We start from the raw sequence: 25,070 nt of genomic DNA, 5'->3' as shown, positions 1-25,070 counted from the left end.
AAGGACACAGGTGAATCTAATCAGCTTTTAATTTTAGCAGTTTAATACCCCAGTTAAATCCAGCTGTTTTTGGGGCTGAGGCGCATCCTCCCCACACAGCCCTCGCCCCTCAGTGGGAGGCTGCCCGAGGGCTTCAGACAGGTGGGCGAAGGGGGCCCGGTACGATAGATAAGGCGAGCAGGACACCTGCTGCCCTGCCACCCCTCTGCGCGCTGGGGCGGGTGAAAAACCCCGAAAGGTTAAAAAAAAAAAAAAAAAAATAAAATAAAAAAAAGAGAGAAAAAAAGAGGAGGGGGCGGGGTGAGGGAAGAGGAAGGGAGCGGGGCGGCCGCGGCCGCTGATTGGCTGGCGGCCCGGCGGCGGCTCGCGGGGCGGGCGGCTCGCGCCACTTTCGGGAGCCGTTGGCGCCGGCCGTGCGCGCGCGGACGCCATGGCCGAGAGCGGCGCGGGGCGAGCGGGCGGTGAGGCGGGGGGGGGGGGGCGGGGCGTGAGGGGAGCCCGGGGCCGTGTGGGGCCGTCCCCGCCCCTGTGGGCACGGGGAGGCCCGCGGAGCGGGGCGGCCTCGCGGCGGTGCGGGCCGCTCGGGGCTGCCTGCGGCCGGTTCGTCGTGGGGACGGGGTGAGGGGAGCTGGGAGCCCCCTGGGGAACGGGGGGGCTTGGGGGGGTGACGGGGTTTGGGAGCCGCCTTGGGGGGCCCGGTGGCTGCTTTTCGGGTGTCCCCGCCGAGCGAGGGGCGGCCCCGGGGCCGGTCGCTCCCCCCGTGAAAGGCCGGGCCCTCGGTGGGGCTCCGGGAGCGGCCCCCAGAGCAGCCCCGCGGGTGGCCCTGTGCTCGTGGGCAGGTGTGCGCCGCGCTACGGGCGCCTCGGTTTCCAGCAGAGCTCCGGCCAGCCGCTGGTACATCGCCCTGCTCTAAGCACCAGGGGTAACAGCAGCTCGGTACTAAACGTATTTCCCGTGGTTTTGATCAATTTCAGCCATGCCTGAGTCTGGAAGTTTTGCTGCATCACGTTCCAGACGTGAGAAGAAATCTAGGAGAGGCCAGCAAGAAGCGCTGGAACGTCTGAAAAAAGCCAAAGCCGGTGAAAAATTAAAATATGAGGTAAACATTCCCTATCTTTTCTCCTTAATAAAAAGGGTATGTGAGCTGAGATGCTTAACTACCCTTCATGCATATCAAAAAATTATGAGAAGCAAAAACTGCCTTTCAGCTCAGTTTTCCTTTTTTTTTTTTAAATGGTGTGCATATTTTAGAATGTAGTTGTCTTGCCGTGTTCTGACATCACTTACTTGTTTCTTTCTGTTTTCAAAACTAAAACAGTTGTAATAATTGCAGGTCAAGCATATACAGTATTTGCTTGGGAACTATCCCACAGGGAAAGACCAGCCTCTAAAATTTAATTGCTTTAGTTAATGTTACGGTAGGAGTAACTTTTGTTTTTTTCAAACTTAAAATGATCTTAAGCTGTAAATGAATTTCAAAGCTGTGAATCCTGAAATGCTTTAATATTGACAAATGTTTCTACCAAGAAAACAATAGTCAAGTATTTCACTGATACAACTGAAATTTGGCAGTATGACATTGTTACTGTCTAAATAATTGCAATGCCAGCAGGAAGAGACCTCCACACTGAGGTGCATAAGTCTGAAGAAGCCTGAAATGCCTACATCCTTAAGATGCAAATTCAGTCAGGCATCTTCAGCATTATTCTTGAGCATATCAAATCACCTTTTTGTTGAGCTCGTCTGGATGCTTAAGAGTAGAGCAAGAGGTCAGAACTGTGGTGGCTTTTTTTTTTGTGTAGTGTGAAATGAGCAATAAGGCATCTCAGGTTCAAATGAAATCTCTGCTGGTGTTTCAGTAGATTCAGTGTACTGTAATAATTTTAAAGATTAAAAACTGACCTTTTGTCACTGCCAAAAAAAAAAAAAGAAACTTAAACTGAATGAGTAGCTGTGCTTGCTAGCTGTGAATAACTGTGCTTACTAGTTGTGAATAATGGTCTAGGAAGATGTACAGTTCTTGGGAACTCTTGTGTTCTTGTTGGTGACCTATATGAATAATTGGTGGAATGGGAGCTGTTAATCATCAGTGTACTTTAACTGAAGGTTGAGGAGTTCACGGGTGTTTACGATGAAGTAGATGAGGAGGAATACTCCAAGATGGTCAGAGAACGGCAGGATGATGACTGGATTGTTGATGATGGTAAGTTAAGAGTCATTTAGACTAGAGTTATTTTGATTATAGTATTATAACTCAGCTGGGTTTCATAATGTTCATGTGTTGACGTAAGTTATATTTCAGTATGTTCCTAGAGTCGTTTCAGTAGACAAAAAAGATGAGCTTTTATATGGAAATGAGTCTTTTCCATTGTTCTCATGGTAGTGTATTAGGATGGTAGTGAAAGTATTTTCCCATTAATAACAGTATTGGAAATTTTATTTCCAGTTACCAGAGATGTAACTTTAAAAAGAAGTGCTTTAAGTGAGAATTTCTAATTAAACTTGTATTATTATATTTAGTCTAATGGAAGGTGCAGCCGAGAGTGCTGTAGATTTTAGCACTTGCATTTATAACATTTGCTCTATGTTAAAAAGGCATTTAAATATGTGAAATGTTGGATTATGCAGATATCTAGAAATATCATGAGACAGAATTTGAAATGTAAATTTATACCAATTTGGTTTTGTACAGATGGGGTGGGTTACTTAGAAGACGGAAGGGAAATCTTTGATGAAGATCTAGATGACGATGCTCTTGGTTCCAGTAAGAAAGGTAGGTTGAACATAGCCGCTGTAGATGATCTTCTGGTTGCTTTTGAAACGTACCTGAAATGGGCAACTCCTTGGCATCAGTATGTGGTGAATAGGGCCACGTGGCATGTTACTTGAAGCTGTGTAGTTCAGTGGCTGTGACTGGATTTTTTTAGTCTTTGTGATGCAGAGGATAGTGGTCCGCAAAGTGAGGTAAAGTCACCTCTAACTATTTTACTGCTACCAGGGTAATTTTGCTCAGTCTTCTGGGGGATATATGTTCACTTCCACAACAAATGCACCTGGGGAAAGTTCTTAGTTTCCAAAGCCATTGTCTAAAGGATGCAAGGTCTCTCTTGCTACTAAAATCCTTATGTGCTCTTATGGATCTGGGATCAAATTATTTTGCCAGCTTTTATCATCTTGGTGGAGCCTGATGTTGAGAATCCAGGCCTAGTGCTTAACTCCTGGACACTTGTTTCTTCTCTGCAGATGCTTCTGTGAAATGTATCTTGGTCCTTTTTCTGGAGTGTGGACTTCTATGGATGCAAAGATCATCCCTGAGGCCACTAGGCGAGATATGATGTTGATAGGGCTGTGGAGATATATATATATATATATATATTATTATTTTTTTGGTGCATGATATCCATTAGAAACCTGGCAGCAAACAAAAGATTATTAGGCTTTGTTTCAGCCAGCAGCATAAAGGTGGAAGAAGTGGGTTACCTCAGCTGTCTATTTGTGCTAATAACTGGACCCTCAAAAATTTAACTTTATGATGAAGTCACAAGTTTTATCTTTTTTTTTCTGTAGGAAAAGGTGGCAAAGCATCTGCAGTTGGTAAAAAGAATGTGAAGAAGTCTGTGGTGTCAAAGCCAAACACAATTAAGTCTATGTTTATTGCCAGTGCGGGGAAGAAAAACACAGATGTAAGTTACTGCATTTTGAACTTTAAAGATTTTTTTAAACTTGTTCCTACTTTTAGCGGGGGTGGAGTAAAGCAAGGGTTTCTTTCAGTTCTTTTGTCTAGTTCCTAACAGGAGCTCTTGTTTATGGAGCATTCCTGAAAATACGCATGTGTTTTGTAGAAACAATTTAGCCATTTGCTGTTAGAGTCCTGATTGGGTTTGCAAATATAGTTAAGAGCTGTCTGGCGATCTTAAAGAAAGATGTTTGGCTATCTTATTTTGCAGAAAACTGTGGACCTCTCAAAGGATGATTTACTAGGGGATATTCTTCAAGATCTAAATGCTGAAGTAAGTGTATAAATCTGCTTGAGACAGCCTAGTCCATTTATTTTTCTTGCTGTGGAACATGTAAAGAGAAGAAAGTTCTTCCTAAAATCAAATCATTTGAGGTTGACTTCTGCCCTAGCACATCTGCTTGGTGTATCCCGTGTGTGTACGCAGTCTACCTGTCTGTTGTCTCCACCGCACAGAAGCTGCATGACCGTACTGGTTTGATAAGCCCAAACTAGTCCCTCCTGCTCAGAGACAGTTTATAATGTGACCCAGAGCCCGTGCTGATGCAGCCTTCTAGGCTTCAGTCAGCTTGAGTGGAACAGGACTTGGTGCGTCTGGATGACGTGTACCGTATGTGCGCATCACCATGCTCCAGCCAGCGTACTGTAGGGTATTTCTGTCTGGCATGTTTGGGTTCACCAGAGGGCATGAGGGAGAACAGGTCAAGCAGATAACAAGATCAAGCAGATGTCTCAACTTCTGCCTGCCTCCTGCTTTCCGTGGGTTGCTCCAGGGAACCAGATGAATACTTCCCCTGAGCTAGGAGTGCCAGATAGCTGCTGCAGCAGCCCAGATTGGACTGTCTAAAATAGGCCATTCCTGCTCATCACTGAGTTTTCAAGGAGTTAATGCCCCTTAGCAGAATTTCTCAAAAAGGATTGCTCATATGTAAAAGTGCTGTAGGGAGATAGTAAATTAAAATACATTCTATCATAATAAGCTTAATATGTATTTTAGAGAGCAATAAGATGGTTATAAATATTCCAGTGTAAAGTTACTCTTTGTATTGTGGTCTCTTTCACATTTTTACCCCTCCCTAAGATATCTGATTGAGAATTATAATAGTTTAGGCTATCAAAACCCTCAAATCATTAAGCAAATGTATTTTAATGCTGTCAAATTTTGTGGAGTGTTAAGCAGGGGAAATAATGCTAATAATTATACTGTGGCGTCTATTTAAATAGTAGCTAGCAATTGTTTTTTGGTGGTGTTGTTTGTTTCCTAACCTTTCTTTTGTTATTATGTGTTGATATGGATGAGTGCAAAATATCTGTACATCTAAATAAGTTGAAATGTTTTTTCCTCTAGTATGACAATGTCGAAAGCACTTCTGCCTTTCTTGAGGCATGTATGCTCAGTACTGCTATTTTAGCAGACATGCAGAACATCCCACCAATTATTCTGATACTTGTGCATTAAAAGCATGATTAGGTACTGAAGTGACCACAGTTTGAAAACTGTTTCACTCACTGATGACGGTTTTTCTCTCAAACTTTTCCAAAAAAAATCTAGTGTCTTTCCTGGTGGGCTGATTGCTCAGATAAGTTTTCCTTTTAACGTGGCTGAGTTGTGAATCTGGAGGTTTCTTTGGTGAATGAGAAATATTGGTGGACTTCTTTCTCTTTGATGGAAAATGTTACTAACCAAGGCAAAAGAAAACACTAAACAACCTTTCTCCATTATGTCACTGTCTCTTTTTGTTCACTATTCAGACTGTTCAACCAAGTCCACCACCAATTATAATGCTGAAAAGAAAAAGATCTGCTGGAATGCCACTGAATCCTTTCTCTGTACAGTCCCAAACTCCTAAGGTGAAGTAAAAAAAATTTTTTTTTTTACAAGTTCTCATTGATAACTATTAATCTGTTTTGGTTGGTTTGAATACTGTTGTCTTCTATTTCTGCTTTTAGAAATAACTTTTCTCCTTAGCTTCCTTAGCAATGTTACAGTGTAACTTCATGCTTTTTTTTCTTTCTCCCCATCCATGTTAACATAAACAGAATATTACTTTATATATATATATATATATATATATCTTTAGTGTAGTAATAGTATGTAGCTTTTACATTTGACAGATTTTGTTTCTATAATGTTAGGTATCTCACATGAAGGTGAGCTTCTGCTTTTTCCTCTTTTCCCTAAGAGTAGAAAAGAGCTTTGTGGCAAAGAATAGATGATGGGAAATATATGCAGAAGAAAGCGTATCTGTGTTGTGGAAGAGGGTAAGAGACTTCTCTTCTACAGAACTGGAAAGCAAAGGAAAAACTGAAGCTGTGGATAGAAGTTAACTTTAGTGGAAGATTGGGAGTGAAAGGAGTGACAGTTTGCTGTGGGTGGAAGTCTGCTGTTTTGATAAGAGTTCTGGTAAATGGGGAGGACTTCATAGCTGGAGATACAATGATATACTTGCTAAGAGTCTGTAGAAAGCAAGTGGAGTAGATAAATCTGATTTACCATTAAAATACCAGAACGAAACCTTTTGTGATACTGAAATCAACTCTTAAGCTGAAAACAGTCACCAGTGGCACTTATTTCAACAGTTGTGTTGGAGCTGAGGAATAATTAAAAAAGTGGGGGACAGAGTTAGAGAGGATCTGTATCTTTATGGTGCAAAACAGAAGTGACTTTTATAGGAAATATGAAGAAAGAAGTTAATTCCCAGGCAGGCAGTTCTGGTGATAGCTTCTGTGGTCCTAGGAGTTTGGACATTTAGACAATGAAACAGATGAAGAGTACAGCCTTAGAAAATAAATGGGCATGAAAGAACATCACGGCAACTATAGAAGGCAAGAGCAGAAGTATTACTATGAATAAATTCATTTGGCTGAGCTAGCAAAAATTTCTGTACTGGGGGTAGATTAGATAATATTTGCTTCTGTTTAAAGTAAAGGATGGACTGAATTTTGTTGACTGCAGTAGAAGTAGCTGAACTGAGATTAAAATCCCAGAAATGATTTTGTGCAACTCTAAATTCTACCTCTGTAAATAACAGCTTTGCCTGAAGTTAAGGTCTGGGGGCTTGCTGCAGGTTAAAAGCCAGTAGATGCAGACACCTGTTGTTGGTCATGGTGGAGACCATTCCGTAGACATCTTCCGTGACAAGAGGTTCTGTGGCTGCTGCCATAGTGGTGTCTTGTCTGAAACAAATTCTTTGTGTACCATCTCGGAGTTAAGGCTTGCGGAGCACGTTGAAACGTGGTATATTTGTCGTCTTAGCTCTTCCTGTCATGTCTGTAGGATGAAGATAGCCAGTGGAGAAGCGCTCTGCTCTCCAGTCCCATGCACTCCTGTAGGCAGCTTACACCCGTGCCTATCAGTAATGAGTTTAAGCGGCCATATTGGCCTTTCCCTGTTGTTCCAGGCTCTGTCCCTGCTTGATATATATTGTCACATACTTAGCTGACACAGACACAGATTTTAATTTAGGAATGGGGTCATACTGCATGGGAAACTAGTGAAAATAACTATAAACTTGATTAAAGGTCAACCATGGCCTGTTGTAAACTGCTTTTTAGAACTATAGAAGGAACTCGTTTTGAGGAGTTTTAGTTGTCTTGCTGCAGAATACTTGAAGCTTTCCTTCTAGCCCTGGTTACTAGTTCTGCAAATAGCAAGTACTAGATTTTTTTTTTCCTTTTGTGCTCTTAAAAGAAAAATTTTAAACTCATGTCTAAAATGTTTTTCAGGTAATCACCCCTATATCAAAGAAAGCTCCTGCTCATGTCAGAAAAGAAGCTCTTCCTCCAGCTTCATTTCATCCTAAACATCCCAATTACACAGCAAAATCTGTCATAGCCTCTGAAGAGAATGGAGATACCAAGTATGTGCCAAAAACTACAGAAAATGGAGTAGTGGAGACAATAGAAGAAAAAGCTATTGAAGGTATTGAAAAATCAAAACTCAGGTCTGGACATTCTTTAAATATGGCATGTTAGTGTTGAAACACTTCTTAGTTTACACTAGTTACATGTTTAGCTAGCTTAAATGTAGTCTTTTTTTTGTACATTAACATTGTGTGTTATGTTCATGTGTATGGTTTGCAGTCTATGCACGCAGATGTAGCATACAGTGTGTCATTTTAATGATTCAAGCCTCTAGTTCTATATGCAACACTTCCAGATGACGATCAGGGGATGGTGGATTTTGATGATGAGGACTTTGATGAACCTATGGAAGCAGAGCATGTGGGAACTATACCTGAGACAGCTGAAAGCTTGAAAAGAGACAAGGAAGTTGAAAAGAAAGAGATGGAGCAGCTGGAATCTGAGAAGAAAGGGACATCTGCCTTGTAAGGATCTCTTTTTTATTTTTTATTTTTTTTTGGTTCTAGCAAGAAGCCTTTCAGTATGTACAAGTCTTAAATTAATATTCATATTTGTCTTTGCCAGTAGTATAATTGTGATATAGAATGATGACAATCTGATGTGATGTTTTTTTTGGCATGAACTTAAAAACGGTCATGTTGAACATGGTTATAGCTACTTTATTGAAAAACACTTGATGTTTCTGGGATTTAGCGCATAACAACAATGCTTATTTCAGTATATTGAGGTGACTTAAATTGGATGTGAACACACTTTGATGCCAATGAGCAAAAATGAGGAATACCTAAAGATGCTTATTCTAAGCAACCCAGAAGGAATTGCATAACATTAGTTGTAGTTAAAAGTATTGTCGCTAAAAGTAATTTAACCTTGTGATCAGCTGTTTTTGGGAATAGAAGAAAAGATTTTTTTCTTCTTCCTTTTTTTTGTTTGAAAAAAAAAAATCTTGAATGTTTCCATAATTTGAAATTATAAAATAGTTCAAGGCTTAAACATCTAATGACTCTTAAAAGGTAGTTTTGTTGAAATAATCTGCTGTTCCCACCGAGCAGCTTTTACAGATGGATGGATTTATTTGTTATGTAAAGGCTTGAATGACAGGCTGAAATTGAAGCTAAATGACTTCCGAACCCTGTGTGTTGTGTGATGAGAACCATAGTTGTTATGTGGATTTCTGTTTGTCGCTCCATCCTTATTTTCAGAAGAATTCTGAGGAAACTCAACTGCTTGGAATGTTTCTTGGTAGTGGAATGAGTGACCAAAGGTGTGAGAATTCAGGTCTGAAAAAAAGTAGTAAGTGATGGTTATAGCAAGGGCATGGTTTTACTTCTTGTTCGTTTCTTGCTCTGCAGAAGTTGTTCTCTCCCAGATGTTTCATGTTGGGACAAGGTTGATGAGGATGAAGCTGATCTGGTGGCGACAGATGTTCAGCTGGACCCCAGTATCCTTCCACTTGTCAATGGGGAAAATGATGATCAAGTCTTGAGATTTTATTGGCTGGATGCTTATGAAGATCAGTACAGTCAGCCAGGTAACCATTCAGTTAAAGACAGAAATTGCCATTCTGATTCTTTTTATGCAACGGGGATTTTTACACTTGCCTAAGTTATGTCTGGGTACCATTTCTGTCTAGGTCCTGTAACTTGTGTAATAACCTTGTCTGTTTCTCTGCCACCTTGTCTTCAGTGCAGGGCACTTTGGGTGGGCAAAGAACGTTGTCTGTTGGTCTAGCATAACACTGGGGTGGTACAAAGGCAGCTACTAGCGCTTGATGTTGGTGACCCATTGGCAATCTTAAAATCTCTGTGCTCTAGGAATAAGCTGATGTTGTTATTTTCTTGTGTAGTGGTGCAAGAGTTGAGCGTGCTTGCTTCTTTTTTCTGGAAATGTACCGTAAAATCCTGGTGGATTAGTAGAAAACCTGTACAATAGCAGTTGCGTGATTTTTATATAAAGGGGAAGGCCCTTTTATAGAGGGAAGAAGGTGGCCTGAAGGATGTAAGCTCTATCTAGATGCTTATATTCAAACCATGTAATTCTTGAATATTGTTTCTGCATTAGCATCTGTAAGCTACCTTGTGCAGCTCAAGTGTGAATCCCGGCTCTCATACCTTCCAAACTGCACCTTTCTGACTTCCCAGCCTTCACATGAGAAGTTGGGTTCACATCTGTTCTCAGCACTTCTCAGCTGCCCTTTTCTTTAAAATCTGAGGTTTCTAATTTGTGCTTCATGCAGGCTTACCAGAAGGTTCTTCCATATCTTGTTGAAGGCATTTTGCCTTGATGCTGTAAGCATTGAGTCAGATACGTTTCTCTGTTACACCTTTCTTTGTAAGTTGAGATGCTGAACTTAAATATGAGACTGTGCTGGGTTGAACAGCTTAGTGATAGGAGTGGTAATAATCATAGATATCTTGATGAAATCAATGGCTCTAATATAAAATTGCTCCTTTTAAAGACCCCGCTATTGTTCTTTTCCTTTTTTTTGTCTTCTAAGTCACTGGTTGCTGAATGGAACATAATTATGAAAGGATTTCTGTTCTGCGCATGCAAGGAGTGTTCTTTTCTCATTATGACTTTTTCAGGATTGAATAATAAAGACTGCACCTGTTTTCAATTAGTAGTGTAGAAGGGAAAATTTTGGTACAGCTTTTTGTTTAACATGTTCATGATCTTTGTTTATGCCTCATTTGCTGGGATCTCAAATGCATCGCCTGAAGAGTAAATACCATGGCGTAATCATAAGACTCTTTCAAACTTAATGATTTTTGGAGGCTTACTTTTCATAACTCCCCTTGCTATCTCAGGGAGAGAACTTGAGAATTGTAATCATATTAACATTTTAAAGAAATAATAATTAAAAAAAAAAGCCCTTTCTTTCCCTTGAGCAAGACAATTTCCCTATCTCTTGACTTTGCTTGCCTTTTGATTCATTGGTAACTTGGTCTGTCTTTTCACAGACTTTGTGTTTTTTAAACTTCTTTTTTTTTTCCCTTTCTTCCTTCTTCCTACAAACAAGCTTACAGGGGATAGTGTCCAGTATTACTCTTCTCTTGTTTCTTAGTTTTACATGTGAAATGTCTTTGAAGTTGGCCCTGCTTTCAGTGTGTATGTGTCACGGGGTGGGAGGTGTGTGTTTGGGGGCCAGCTGTGACCTCCAAAGGTTCCTTCCATTCTAAATTGATTTGATTCTGTGGAATCTGGCAATTAAGACCACTTATTTGTCTGTGCTAGAGTTGACTGAAGCTCGTCTCTGCAATACAGGTGTCTTTTTATCCTGTATTTGGGCTTCTGTATCCTTCTTTCTACCTCACCTGCTTACATGTACGCCTCTGGCAGGTTAACTTCTTGGTGCTCTTAATACTGCCAGCTCTTCAAACAACCACCTCTTGGTCTGTGGTCTCTACCATAGTTTCATCTTTTTGTATGATTCACACCCACCTGAGCCCCTCTCTCGGTGATTGCTGGGGAAAAGAACTCCGTCTTCCCTGTCACTTAGATCTGTAATTTCAGCTCTTTCTAGATCCTTTTATTCAAACTGTCTAAATCTTGAAGATTGTCTCTGTATTAAAATCTCTAAAATACTTTGTGCAGCTGAAGCATGTATCCTCGCTCTCATCTTCAAAACTGCAACACTCTCTTCTCTATCCTTGACAAAAGTAGTCTTGTTCACATCCATTCCAAGCACTCAGGAAATGATTTTTTCTTAGCCTGTCACTCTAACTCTGTCATCCATCTTAGTGCATCTGCACTGATTTATCTGCTGTCTAATGGAGTAAGAAAGGTACCTTTACATCTGATAGATTGCACGGCAAAGATAATTTACAACTCTTAACAAAGGACTTGTTTCATGGATTGTCAGACCAAGGAGAAATGTAGGTTCCAAAATCTGCCTTATGTGAAACGTTGTTTCTGAGACAGTCTCAGCTCTGATATTTCTGATTTCATTAATAGCAGTGTTCTGTAGGGAGCCTGTCTCTCGTGTAATCAAATTCCAAATTATTTATGGAGTTTGAAGGGGAGTCAGGGTTTCAAATGGTACGTGGAAGTTCATTTTACTTGAAAGTCAGCTACACTGCTTCTGTGTTGTGCCACAGTTTACCATCACTTGATATGCAGCTTGCAGCATTTTGTGCTAATGCCAGATCCTCAGTGGCTCAGAGATGTGCATGTACAGTAATGACATGGTCCACAGCAAAGAGTCAGTTGCATCAGTCCTGCTGTATATGGTCTTTTTGACATGTCTGCAGGCATTACAACTACATCCAGGATTTCTTGCGACGTAATACAACTTGCAGTGTTCTTATCTGCTAAAAATAGCCAGTTGAAATGCTTTTGAAATCAATCAACTTCTAGTTTTGTGTTCTGTATGTGTTTCTATAGATTTTGTAAGTAATAGAGTCTTAATCTCACGGTACTAACATGTAGGAAAGGAGGATTAATTGTTCTGGTCTAGCCGAAGAATGAGAAATTGCAGATGACAAAAATGTTTCAGGAGTGATTGACAGTGGAAGCGTTCTGATTATCTTCAGCTTTCAGTGACTTCTCCTTCCCTCTCTCTCCCCTCATGAATTATCAAACTAATGTAGATAGAAATGGAATATCAGATCAGAATTCGGAGACTGGTCGTGTGATGCCATTTTGAATTTCATATATCAGGGTGTTGTTACTATAGTGATGGAGGTAGGGGCATGAAGAACTATGCATACAACCATTTATAAAGCTGGTGTTTAAAACGATTTAGAACGTGCTGATGCACTGGAAAGATTTGTTGCTCAAGGACCTAAATGAGGAAATGGTTGTGTTTCTGTGCTAGAATGTGTGATAGCTGCTTTAAGCAACACTAAGAACATTGAATTCTTTGCTCTGCTGTTATTCCCTAGGCGTGGTATTTTTGTTTGGCAAAGTTTGGATTGAATCCGCAAACACCTACGTCAGCTGTTGTGTGACGGTGAAAAATATTGAGAGAACTGTTTATCTACTGCCACGTGAAACAGTAAGTATATCTTTTAAGCATGTCAAACATAAGTACCTTTCATTCTGATTATGGCAGGTTATGAGTTCTAGTAGTGTGTTTACGGAACCGTTGTCTATTGTCTGTTGTCGGGGGTAAAGCTATGTGCAATGTATACATGGTATGTCACGTGAGATGCAGAGTAGTGTTGCTGCTTTCCCCCGACCCTAACTATCAAGTGCAGACAAATTGTTATGTTTGGATTTGCTGCTCACGGAGTAAAAATGTCTTGGAGTATTATTAGAAAACTTCAGAGTTTTCTCAACACTCTGTTTCAATTAATATTTTTTAAATACAGGTTTTCCTGGCTGATTGCATTGTAGTATTCCCTTAGAGAGGAAATAAATGGTTCATAGTATCAAAGCAAAATTCAACTTATTGGTCCTGTCAGCTGGCATTTTTTTTTTTTTAATTTCTGGAACTTGACTCTGTTTTGTTTTTTTGTTTTTTTTTTATAGGAAATTGATCTATCTACTGGGAAAGAGACAGAGACTCCGGTAACAATAATGAGTGTCTTCAAGGAATTTAATGACTGCATTTCGCCAAAATATAAGATTATGAAGTTCAAATCCAAGGTTTGCATATAAGCACGCTATTTGGTCAATTTCTGTTATGGTCTGAAAGGCGGGAAGTCTGTTGATAAACTATCCAGTGGGAGAGGTTATGCTGAAATGCAAATATCAGATCTTAGTGTCAAAGTTTAAAGTGACAGTGTTTTGTTCAGCAGATAGATCAGTACACTGGGATTAGACTGTCTTTATATTTGACCAAATGCCATATTGAGGTTTGTATGTTTGCATGTTTTATCTTTCTTCTCACACTGGCAGATTTATCTTCTTAACGTGTGCTCTTTGGGGCAGGGATTGTCATAGTGAGCTTATACAAGAGTTAACATGTTGTGAGGACTGTCATCTGGTCTTGAAGCTTAAGCTGGTCTGGCCTTACAGTTGCGTGCAGCAGTTCTGCAATTTTATTGTTGTTGTGCTCCTTTTCCTCAACACATCCTCAAAAGAACATTGAAAAATAGAATGTTGCTGTAATGGAAAATTTGCACATACAATAAGATAATACTTGGCATAACTGCAGGAAAAGAGCTGATACTGCTGTTAGTGTTGCAGATTTGGACCAAATTAGATTGTTAGTGTGAGAAAGCTTGCTCGTTCATCTACATGTAGTATCTGTCTCAACAGGGGGAAAGGGCAGAGGTGGAGAGTTTGTGTGTGGGGAAAGGTAGCTAATTGGAAGAAAATATTTCTTCAAAATGAAGTGCTCAGAAACTTCTCTGTCCCTTGAAGTAATATCATTAGTCTGGTAAAGCTGGCTTTTGCTGTAATTACTGGTGGCATGGAATTAAGTGTAACTTGTCCCAGGCTAGCGAACTTGTGACTTGATAAGATTCATTCTGGGATAGCTGATCAGCAGTTGGGATGGCAGGTAAAAATATAGGAAGAATGAAATTTAACAATTTATACATGAGGGAAAATAAAAACAAGTAATTCAGGTTGGAAGGAACCTCAGGATGTTATCTAATCCAAAGCTGGAGTACTTTGGGAAGTTTAGGCTGATGAGGTGAAAATGTCAGCAGTGCTTCTCAAGTGGCAAATTTGTGTAAGAAATGACATCTCAGCAATATGTAGCTTAGCGTGCTATTTACATCATTTAGGGAAAATGAGTGCTCCGTTAGAACATTGTAAAACTTTTTTTTTTGTTCTAGCTTTTTTCTGAAATTTCTGATCCAAATTTAGCTCTTTCAGTTCTTTCACTGTTGTTTTTCATGTATATTTGATCATAACTTACTTGTTTTGTGTGAAAATTGGAAAGGGGTGAATTTAACAATGGGCAAAAAGTTTGTAATGGCTCATTATTCAAAGACCCTTTCAGGAATGAGAATCAATTCCGCATTAAAAGGTGTTGAAAACACCTGTATTCCAGAAAAAAAAAGGGGGGGAAAAGGCCTTTAAAAAGATGCAGATCTACTAAAAAAAAAAAAAAAAGTTTTAGGAAGATACTATCTGTTCCACTGTACTCAGGAAAAAAAGTATGGATGAGGTAACAGATTAATATTGTTTAATTATCAATGATGGCTTTTAGAAATTGAGGTAAGCCGCATACAGAAAGCATTCAAACTGGTATTTCTGATGTTAGTTCAAAGCTTGTCAAATGTTTGCTGTTGTTTTTTTTTTTTTTTTATATAGAACTTGGGATGAAAGACCGGGCTATTGACTGGTGTTGACTGCAGTGCATCTGGGATTCTTGGGTGTGGTACAGGAGTGATCCCTAGCAGGGATAGGGAAGTAGCAGCACTAAAGCACTGTTAAGGTCTTACCTAGAATATTATAACACTTGATATAACGCTTGATCATGCTGATGAGGAAGCATGAACTCAAGCGACATCAGATAGAGAAGATGGCAGTAGGGAGGATGAGACAAAAGGAAGATCAGTTATAGCAGACATTAAAAAAAGCTTTGCTCTTAGAAAGAGCTTTACTTTCTTTTCCAGCCTAGTAAAGTGGAGAATAACGGGAGGAGCTTTTGGCTCTCTAAAAACATTAAACAGGGATCAGCAGCAAGAGAGCTATTTAAAGGGCAGTTTTAGCAGAAGAACGTATTTATAAAATTTAATTTGTGAATAAATTAGGCAAGATAGTTGAGGGTTCAGAGCAGCTCTGGAATAACCCACCAGAAGTGTTTCTAAACAGTAAGAATTCAAATGCTCTTTGAATTTGTCAGGCTCTTCAGCTTACTGAATTTTTACACACTTAACATGGTAGAAGGCTCTCTAGCTTTATTTTATTAGCTTTTTTTTTTTTTTTTGCTCAGCTTGATAGTTACTGCCTCCTGGAAGGGTTTAATGAGCTAGCAGGAGCATACAGATAGTAGTGTGGGGGGTAAGAGGAAAGGTAAGGGAGAGCAGGGCTGCCGGTGGGCCTTTGGAGGACTATTCAAGGAAAGTATTGTAAACTCAGCTATTCCAGTTGAACACAAAGTTTACTGTGAACAAGTGGCAGGGTACTGCAAAGCAAACCAGGCCAGGCTTGCATCACTGCAGCAGGGGGTGCTGTTGCTGCCTGCAAGGTAACCGTGGAAATACTGGGGTTGTCCCATTACTTCATCCTCTTTTGCTTTTGTTCCTCTCAGAGAGCCCTCGGTTTGCCTGGTTATATACCTTATTAATCTGCTTTTCCTAAGGAGTCACCCTGTTTCTTTTCCTTGCAGTCGTGCCACCAGAGCTGTCATGTTATACATTCTTTCCATCTGTGTTTCCACGTGGCTGTGCTGGGCTCCCAGATGGAAACGGTGGTTGCATTCAGCTGGGTGAATGCTCCAAAAAAGGGATCTCCACGCAGTTGTGACTGTATGGGGTTAAGAGTTCATGTTTTGAAGAAACCCCCTGTTCTGTGATGTGCAGCCACTGTTCCTGTTAACTACTGTATTGTAAGGGTTGGTATTTTTGAAAGATTTTTGGAAAGGCTAATGGCAGTATTTGTCAGGTGAGTGGGACGGTCATGACTGATGTGGTCAGGGTAGTACAGAGCAGTTCTGTCTCAGTTCTGGCACAGTACTGTGACACTTGGAGAAACTCGTATCCTTCCACCATTAGCTGGGAATTAGAAAGGTAAGTAGCGTACCTACGATGTGCCCAAAGTTCTTTTTGTTCAGAGTATCCATTTTCGTGACGATGTGGAGGGAGCCCCTATTAATACCCTGAGACAAGTTGTTCTCGGGGTGTGCGCGTGCGCCTGTGGCGGCCCTGCCGGCACCAAACTTTGTCACTGCGAACAGATACACTTAAGCCGTATCGCTTCCTCCTGCACCTGCTGCTAATTGCAGCTTCAGTGGGTTGCACTGCTGCCAAGTTAGCAAGTCTTCACAAATCAGTTTGAAAGCAGCCTTATACTCCACTTAGAAACTTAGCAGCTAATCACTGCTGCTCATTTCTGCTCTCTGAAGGGCCACTTGAAGGGCAGATTACTCTGCAGCAAAGCATTCATTCACTGCAGTTATGACCAGAGGCTTGTGTAATTGAGCTGAGCTCTGTGGAATAACGCAGATGAATCACTGCAGCATACTATTTTTACACCGCGTTCAGCTTGCGTTTGCAACAAGAACTTGTTTGAAGCCTGAGAGGTTTAAAAAAAAAAATAGTAGTATGTGCTAAAAGCAATGCACAGCCATCTGTGACATTGTGGCTGGGATGCGCTGCCCCTATGAGGTGCTGCTTTGGCTAAACTGTTCAGACCTGCATTTGAAGGCTACTTTCTTACACTGTTCCGACCTCAGAGTGATGCTGTTGGGCCAAGTTACCTTACTGCTTTCTGCTTCTGTGTGAATGTTCTACATAGTTACGGTGTAACACAATTGAGTAGCGTGGATGTGTAACAGTGGTGCAGATGGTCTGTGAAGTGTTGCAGAGCATTTCAGCAAGTACCATAGCATCACTGAACAGGATACTGCATTTGTTTGGAAAATGGAGGTAATTGTTCTTAGAAACTGACAAACTGAGCACGTTGTGAAATCGTTATTGTTCTCAGAGAAAGCAGAAGTGATACTTGACTTTCAGTGAAGTTGCACAGGGATTGATACTGCTTTAACTATCTCTGTGTTACACGTAAACAAACTGCCTACTTTCTAGTAAAACCCGAGTCAATCAAACTGAAAAATAAAATACTCCCAGAGAAAGTGTGTAATAAAGCAAACAGCTCTTGGGTCCCTCTCTGAAGGGCCTGCACATTAAAGCGCAGAGTATGGAAGGAGAAACTGTGCAGTTACAGGTCTGCTCACTGGGATCATGGATATGTGGTGGGACAGGGTATGGTAAAGAAGATGGGCTGGGATGGTGAGGGGGCAGTTCCTGCTCGAGTTTCTGGGCCAGGATTAGAGGGCAGGCTAGTGGGGTGAAATCATGGTGGGTATCTGCTACAGGCTGCTTGATGGAGGAAGTAGATGAGGCCCATGGATGAGTGGAAGAAACCTCACTTTTGCCAGCCCTATTCCTTATGGAGGGTTTTAACAACCACAATAGCTGCTCTAGGGATGGTGCAGCAGGGCTCAAGCTATGCAGGAGGTTTCTGGAATGCAACAATGACAACTTCTGAACACAGCTGACTGGGGACCTTGCGAGGGGAGACACTGGACTAGGCCTGGCTCCTACAAGCAAGGAAGAACTGGATGGGGGATGTGAAGTTCAGGGGCAGCTTTGGCTGCAGTGTACAAGAGTTGTTGAAGTTCAGCATCATGAGAGGGGGAGAAAAAAGCAAAAATCAGGATTATAATCCTGGTCTTCTGGAGAGCAGACTCTGGCCTGCTTGGGTACCCGTTGGGACAAATCCTATAGAAAATGTCCTTGGAGAGAATAGGGGTTCAGAAGAGCTCGTTTACTTCTCAAGGATCACCTTCTCTGTGCTCAGGAATGATCCATCATCACAAGCAGGAAGTCAAGCAAAGGCAGTAGGAGTCCTGCATGGACGAACCAGGGACTTCTGAATAGATTCAAACAGGAAAAGGAAGCATGCAAGAGGTGGAAGTAGGGTCAGGTGGCCCAGGGGGAATGTGCAGGCACCATCCAAGTGTGCATTAGGAAGGCCAAAGCCCATCTGGAGATGAATCTGATAAGGAGAGCACAGGGCAACAACAAAGGCTTGGAACACTGGGACTGGACAGATACAGGTCCCTGGGATGTGATGCGATGCACCTGTGAATGAGGAGGGAGCTGGCCAATTCCACCGTGAGGCCATTCTTGGTTATCTTTGAGAAGTCATGATGATCAGGGGAGTCTCCTGAGGACTGAAGAAAGGAAGTGTCACTGGTAGACTCAAGGTGGGCAAGATGATGACCTCCAGAGGTCCCCTCCAACCTCAGCCATGCTGTGAAGGATTATCCAGGGAATTATCCTGCTGATCCAGCCTCACCGCAGTTCCTGGAAGAAGGCGGTAGAACAACTAGTTGTGAAAGGTGTTTACACACGCACAAGGAAAAAAAAGCAAGAAACAAAGTGCTTGGGAGTGCTCCGCGTGGATTTACAAAGGGGAAATGGGGCTTAACCAAGCTGGCAGCCTTCTGCAAAGAGACGACTGGCTTGGTGGACGAGGGGAGAGCGGTGGCTGTTGTTTGCCTTGACTTTAGTAAGGTGCTCAGCCCTGTCTCCCATCCCGGCCTCCCAGACGAACTGATGAAACATGGGCTTACTGTATGCTTTTTGATTTGTAGTGGTTAATATACTTGCAAATCAATTCTTTAGAAACTGTTCCTACTAAGAAGACCAATGGAACTGAAACAGTCTTGCTATCTTTAGATGGTTATAATGCAAAAAAGTTGCAAAAGTGGTAATATATGATCCAAACCCTTGATAACTGAAATGTTATGTTTTGGTTGGCCTTTATTTCACAATCTTTCTTATTGGACAGAATTAATTTTCAATTGGGAGTTATCAGAAAAATAATAATATCTTTCTTTTATATAGAAAGTGGAAAAATATTATGCTTTTGAGATCCCGGATGTTCCAGCAAAGTCAGAATACTTAGAAGTTAAGTATTCGGTAAGTATAATTTGCCTGACGAAAGGATGTAACCTGCTTTCCTACCCCCTTAATCATTTCTTTTTATTTAAAGAAAAAATCGTAGGACTTGACTGTTAGTAGCTAGTGGCTGTACCTGTGTTGAGGTGTGTAGGTAGTTGGTAATTGTTTTTTGTTTTCCTTTTAAAAAAAGGGGGGGGAGGTTATTGATGAAGGGAGGGGATATCTTCTATTCCCCAAGTTTAGAGATTAATACCTAAGCTTGTGGCTTTTTTTTGTTACCATTTGTCTACTCGTTAGTCCTTAACAAAAATAGTTCTTTATCAGGAAGACTAATGCATATCGATTTGTCAATGTTAGCTGTATTTATGTAAATAAGTCCTGAGAGGGGGGAGAAATGCATCTTAAAACTACTACATTCCTCCTGCCTTCTCCCCCAGTTATAATTTGCTTATTGTATATGTATACTCCAAGTATTTTTATATTGCCTTGTCTTGCTACCAAATCACGTAACCAGCCAAACAGCCCTTTAGCTGTGCCGGGTCAGGGCCTGAAGTGCTGTCAGATGTTTCAAATTACTTGCTACCTTTGAATGTGTTGTTGAATCCATGTGTATAGCTGGTATCTCTGCTTATACGGCTTTTGCAAATAGCAGCTGGAAGAGCAAATCTTCAGTTGAAGAGCTGTAAAATTGAGCAGCAAAGATGGGAAAAAGATCCCATGAGAACATCAGTAGCTACTCTTAATTAGCAGAAATACTTGACTTGCTTTCAAATGTAGGACTCGGCAGTTGTGAACCATTTTGGCCAGTTGCGGAGGTAATGTCTTAAACCATTTTTTATGCTTGTTTGAGGTGCTAAAGCAGCATCCCATAGAGATTTGCTACCTGTCGTAAATCTTTCCTTAGCTGTGCAGAAACACTTTATCCAGCTTTAATCATCGGTCATACAAATACTGTAACTATCTAATTAGTTTCTCTATTAAAATGGTCATCGAGCACTGTTGTAGTCTTGCCTGATGATAATACTTTTCTTGCATCCAGTATGAATGAAGAACGTTTGCTTTGGTGCATTTTATAGTAGTGTCCTGATTTTAGGTACTTATGCACCTATTAAGTAGGGTCAATAGTGTAATTTCGTGAATTACCAGAAGGTATTACAGATAAAGGCTTTGCATGTGGGAAATTACTGTGATTTCAGATACTCTCTGGTTTTGTGAAGGTGTCGTCTGAATGTAGTGTGTCAACATGAGGACTTCTGTGGTGTGAAATGACTGACTGCTTTTTATTACTTGTTAGGCTGAATACCCTCGGCTGCCCCAAGATCTGAAAGGAGAAACGTTCTCGCATGTATTTGGAACTAACACTTCTAGCCTGGAACTCCTCTTGATGAGTAGGAAGATCAAAGGACCGTGCTGGCTGGAAATAAAAAATCCACGTATGGTGCTTTGCTTGTGAAATTCTTTTTTGTTGAAAAATGCACATAACTATAGATTGTGAGGAAAAGTTTAAATTCTACTGATAAATTCCCATCTTGCAAATTGATTTTGTAATTTATCTGTGCAGTTTTCGTTACCTAGTACAAACTGTAACTTTTTCTTCCTCTTTTAGAACTCTGCCCATATAAAGTTGCACACTGTGCAGATCAGATTATACCTTTGAATGGCAGTGAAAGGGAACTGCAGTCCATAGAAGCTGCTCTTTGGTGCATACCCTAAAGCAATTTATATAATGTATAAAGCAATATAGTGAGATAGTTAAAAGTTACTTTCCTAGAAATGTACTCCTTTTTCTTCTCTAAGTAATTTAGATTTTCAGGGGAAGAAAACAAAAACCAAAACCAAAACCACATCTTTTTAAGCACAAACCACTGATAGATGGCTTATTTTTTTTGTTTATTTTTCTTGCACTAGAGAAAGTTTGTGGTGTGGAGCCTTTGTGTTTGAAATCCTTTTTGCCTCTTGATTGTGGCATGCTACTTACAGGTGGTTATGCTGCCGTACTTTGGTTTGGTTGGAGATAATCATTCAGCATGTGCTGTGTATTCCCAGGAACATGGGGATGTTTTAATCATACTGGACAAAATCTTTCTGAGGCACTTTAAATGTAGTGTTGACAGTATTAAATACTGATAGGATAATTCTTTTCAACACCTAGCTCATACAAAGCTGGCACCAGTAAGAATTTTGGGCTGCAGTAGACAAAGTGTACCTCTCCATACCTGAGAGATTTAGAATAAGCATGTCACCAACCATCCAATGAGTCTCCTACGGCTTCTCCAAAGAGTGTCATCACTAATCATAACGAAGCTGTCTGTGCAGTTTGTGTCAGTGTTGGGTTTCCAGAAAGGTGTCAAATAGTTTTGCAGGGAGTAAGATAACCACATCTATCAACAGCTGTCTTCAAAAGGTTAATCCCTCAGAAATGTAGCCTCTGCTTCCTTGTAACTGCCTATACAGAGTTACCTCATCAGCATCTTTTGTGAATGAGCATTTGTTTGTTTATTTCTTAAAGCAAGTAAAGAATGACAGGCCAAAATAATCAAATGATAATGGGTGGTTAACATGTCTTTTTTTTTTTCATCTTCCCATTTATCTGTTTTCTATTTTTTATTTTTTGGTTGCCTGCTCGTTAGGGAAATTAATCCACATCTAAATGTGTCTGCCTAAACTTCAGATATATAACTGATGTGTGAATTGGGAATCTAGTAGACTTGGGGCTTCTAGGCTGTTAAAAGGAGAGAAATAAAATCTTGGCCTAGATCATCTTGGTCTAGGTACAAATCTGTCCCCTCTTTTTTTTGGTGTTAAAGAGCCCCTGGTGTGACTAGGCTTCTGACTGGTGAGTGAGGGCCTTGGGAGTCCCCAAAATTTTGGCAGGATTAATCTGGATCTTGGACTATTCCACAAGAGCAAAACATTGAAGGAACACACTCTTTATGGTGGTACTGTTAGAAATGTCTTACCTGTGATTCCCAGAAGAATGAAAGTGGTTCATGTTGTTTCCTTAGAGCCCTCGAATCAGTCAGTCAGCTGGTGTAAGATAGAGGCAGTGGCCTTGAAGCCTGGTTTGGTGAACGTGGTTAAAGATACTCTTCCTCCTCCTCCGCTTGTGGTCATGTCCCTCAGCATAAAGACCACCCAGAACCCTCAAACTCACCAGAATGTGGTAAGTAATCTGCTCTTGATTTTGGTTTGGTGTTTTTTGTTCTTTGTACTGCACTAATTTTTTTCTAAAGGCTTGGGAGAACTTCATCTTATAAACCATGTCTGAATATATATGCTACTGAGTAACCTTTCTGTGCTGCAAGCATTTTAGAGAAACACTTACTAGAGGTCACTGGCATAGATCAAACTCTGTGGGTTCAGTGGGGCAGTTTGGTGATCATTTATCGAGACAGTAAATCCTACATATTTTTAAAGCCTTCTATTTTGTCTATTATGCATAATAATTATGAATAAGACTGTCACAGAACAGCTGTTAATGGACTTTTTTATTATTTTGTAGACTTGAGTGTTACATGTTCTAGGTAAAACTAGGTAAAACTACTTTTTCAAAGTAGAATGAGAATCTGCTAGCACCTATTATTCTGCTGTGAGGCTCTTTTTCCTTTTCTCAGAAAGTAGGAAAGATAAAGGTGGCCATCCTCAGTTGCAGGCTGCAGACCACAAAGCATTTATTTGTTTAGTAATATAAGTCTCTCTAACTTAGGAAGAGTTTTTATCGGATAGTTGTCTCTGACTTACTGAGTGGGGGGGGGAAAAACAAGCTCATTTTTTTTTTCACTCAGAATTAGTCTTCTTGGTCGAATTAAAGCCAACCTAATGGGATGTAAACCAGGTACCAGTAGAACTCTGCTTACCAATATGTTTCTAAAGCCTGTTTAATTTTGTCTTCTGTTGCGTTTTCTTAACCAGTGTATGGGCAGTCAGGACTTCTGCCAGCAAAACAAACAGAAGGATCAGTAGAGCAATAGCTTCTAAACACTAAAACCTCTTGGCTGCTACTGGCTTTTTGGAAGTCTTCACTGCTTGCTAAGGGGCAGCCCTTCTTAGGGGAAGGCTTCTGCATGTCTTGCGCTGCCCACATCTCCCCTGCACTTTGTAGGCGATCCTTTAAATTATGGGGTTTGTTCAGACTCAAGAAAATTTGATAAAAGTAGAGTTTTCCAAAATGAATTATTTCTCATGTCAAAGTTCTGAGATAATCTTTAGGAATAAGTTATGTGAGATCAATTGGTAACTTTTTATTTAACTTCTTATATTTGGAGTTCGTGTTAAAAAGGAATTTTTTATGTGGAAGCAAGAGAAAATAGGTAAGGAAACTTTTTTTTAAAAAAAAAGAGTGTCAGGGTGGGAAAGAAATGTGTGTTGATAGAGATTGTGTGTATGTTGATGTGTATTTTGTACTTCCTTGGTCTAGATTGTGGCTGTTGCAGCTCTGATTCATCAGAAATTTCCTTTGGATAAAGCCCCACCTCAGCCTCCTTTTCAGACACATTTCTGTGGTATGTACTCGGACCAGGTTATGAGTAGAAAAACAGTTCTTTCAGAGCAGGGTGGGATTTTTATTTTTATTTTTTTAGACTTCACTTTGTCTCTCCGGCAATAGTGGATTAAAATAACCTTTGTTATTTTTGTTATTAAAAGTGACTAACTTTTGACTCTCTGACAGGCTTTTCTCCTTATTTACTGGATACTGACTTTTTATTGAAAACTTGATTGCACATCTTAGTTTGAGGCAATGTGAAATAACCTTGCTCTGTATGGTTCCTATTTTTTTTGTTTGTTTTACCCTCATCATGTGTTTCCTTGGGTGATATTTTTCATTTTTTCACCCATGAGTTCAGACCACTTATTTATTTCACTTAGTTATTTTTCAGATCAGTTCTTCTCAATAGAACTTTATTAAAACTTGACATGTTTATTTTTCTAAACAAGTTTTCTTAAAAAAAAAAAAAAAAAAAAGAAAATCTCTTGCAGTATGATCAGCTAAATTTTGATATTTGGACCCTAGCAGGTGGTAATAAAGAATTTTGAATGCTTGTGAGAGGAAGGTCTTAAAAAGCTGCAAATGATAGTTTAATCTCAATGGATAACCTAAAATATAACTGACTGACTAGAATTATTTTAATACTTTTTTGATTACTTTTATCTTAAAGGCATACATACATACAAGGTCTACCCAGAATTCAGAAGTGATTAAATTGTCTTTAGACAAAACTGGCATGTTTGGTTAGTACTTCTTGCAAAGAGAGAATCTGGGTGAGATGTTTCTGGGTTCACATCTCATCAGTTTCTGTCTCAGAGCAGTTTTTTAAAAGCTGTAAACTTCTGACCTCTAGATTCGTAGTAGGCAGCTTGTAGTAACTCACAGTTGGTTCTTTGTGGCTTTTCCTTGCTGGTCTTTTAATCATACCAGCCAGATCAGTGACAGGTGAGGAGATACATAAGGCTTTTTACATAGGATCTTCATTAAAAGATTGTAGTTGTCATCTGGTAGACATGACTTGTTTAAACCACAAAATCTTTTTATTAAAAAACATAAACATTAAAGGCAAGTATTCACATAAGGCTAGCTTTTTAGGATTAGAGGTCAGTTTTCCTTAGTTCCTTTTGTTGTGGATGGATGCTTACAGAGAATACAATTAAGAACATGTATGTAAAAACAAATACAATTTCTTTTGCAGTTGTTTCCAAACCGAATGATTGCATTTTTCCTTATGACTTCAAGGAAGCTATTAAAAAGAAGGTAATTTCATTTTGTTAGCCTTCTGACTGTAGTACTTCAAAATATGAACATCATGTTGCTTTGGGTGAGTCGTGTAAGAGAAATAGACAAAGGAATGGCTTGATTATTTCATTAGTTTTCCACTCTGCAAACCTAAATCCAGGTATTTATTGTATTGCTTCTATAAAGAGAGGTGTATGCTTTATGCAATTCA

The 25,070-nt window shown here is 40.1% G+C and overlaps 1 protein-coding gene across 15 annotated transcripts in view; it reads left to right on the top strand.

Moving 5' to 3' along the window:
• The first annotated feature begins 344 nt into the window (after nucleotides 1–344).
• The window catches only part of POLA1 (DNA polymerase alpha 1, catalytic subunit), a 203,792-nt gene continuing 179,066 nt past the window's right edge, over nucleotides 345–25,070 (top strand). For 14 of the 15 annotated variants that reach the window (XR_010826021.1, XM_066980497.1, XM_066980527.1 and 11 more), the window contains exons 1-17: nucleotides 345–461; nucleotides 975–1,099; nucleotides 2,107–2,203; nucleotides 2,693–2,773; nucleotides 3,568–3,683; nucleotides 3,948–4,010; nucleotides 5,489–5,587; nucleotides 7,463–7,658; nucleotides 7,896–8,064; nucleotides 8,953–9,131; nucleotides 12,484–12,596; nucleotides 13,073–13,189; nucleotides 19,075–19,149; nucleotides 20,426–20,564; nucleotides 22,137–22,294; nucleotides 23,549–23,633; nucleotides 24,816–24,877. Coding sequence is in view for 14 of the 15 variants with exons in the window: in XM_066980497.1 (XP_066836598.1) it covers nucleotides 431–461; nucleotides 975–1,099; nucleotides 2,107–2,203; nucleotides 2,693–2,773; nucleotides 3,568–3,683; nucleotides 3,948–4,010; nucleotides 5,489–5,587; nucleotides 7,463–7,658; nucleotides 7,896–8,064; nucleotides 8,953–9,131; nucleotides 12,484–12,596; nucleotides 13,073–13,189; nucleotides 19,075–19,149; nucleotides 20,426–20,564; nucleotides 22,137–22,294; nucleotides 23,549–23,633; nucleotides 24,816–24,877 (1,905 nt within the window). In the remaining variant the exon portion in view is untranslated. Of the gene's footprint in view, nucleotides 462–507; nucleotides 619–974; nucleotides 1,100–2,106; nucleotides 2,204–2,692; nucleotides 2,774–3,567; nucleotides 3,684–3,947; nucleotides 4,011–5,488; nucleotides 5,588–7,462; nucleotides 7,659–7,895; nucleotides 8,065–8,952; nucleotides 9,132–12,483; nucleotides 12,597–13,072; nucleotides 13,190–19,074; nucleotides 19,150–20,425; nucleotides 20,565–22,136; nucleotides 22,295–23,548; nucleotides 23,634–24,815; nucleotides 24,878–25,070 lie in introns of those variants that run through there. The other variant, XM_048045992.2, reaches the window with a different exon arrangement.

The sequence above is a fragment of the Anser cygnoides genome, chromosome 1, assembly GCF_040182565.1.
Source record: "Anser cygnoides isolate HZ-2024a breed goose chromosome 1, Taihu_goose_T2T_genome, whole genome shotgun sequence".
Classification (NCBI taxonomy): Eukaryota; Metazoa; Chordata; class Aves; order Anseriformes; family Anatidae; genus Anser; species Anser cygnoides.
The sequence above is the reverse complement of the archived record's forward strand: the minus strand, read 5'-3'. Positions and strand labels throughout refer to the sequence as shown.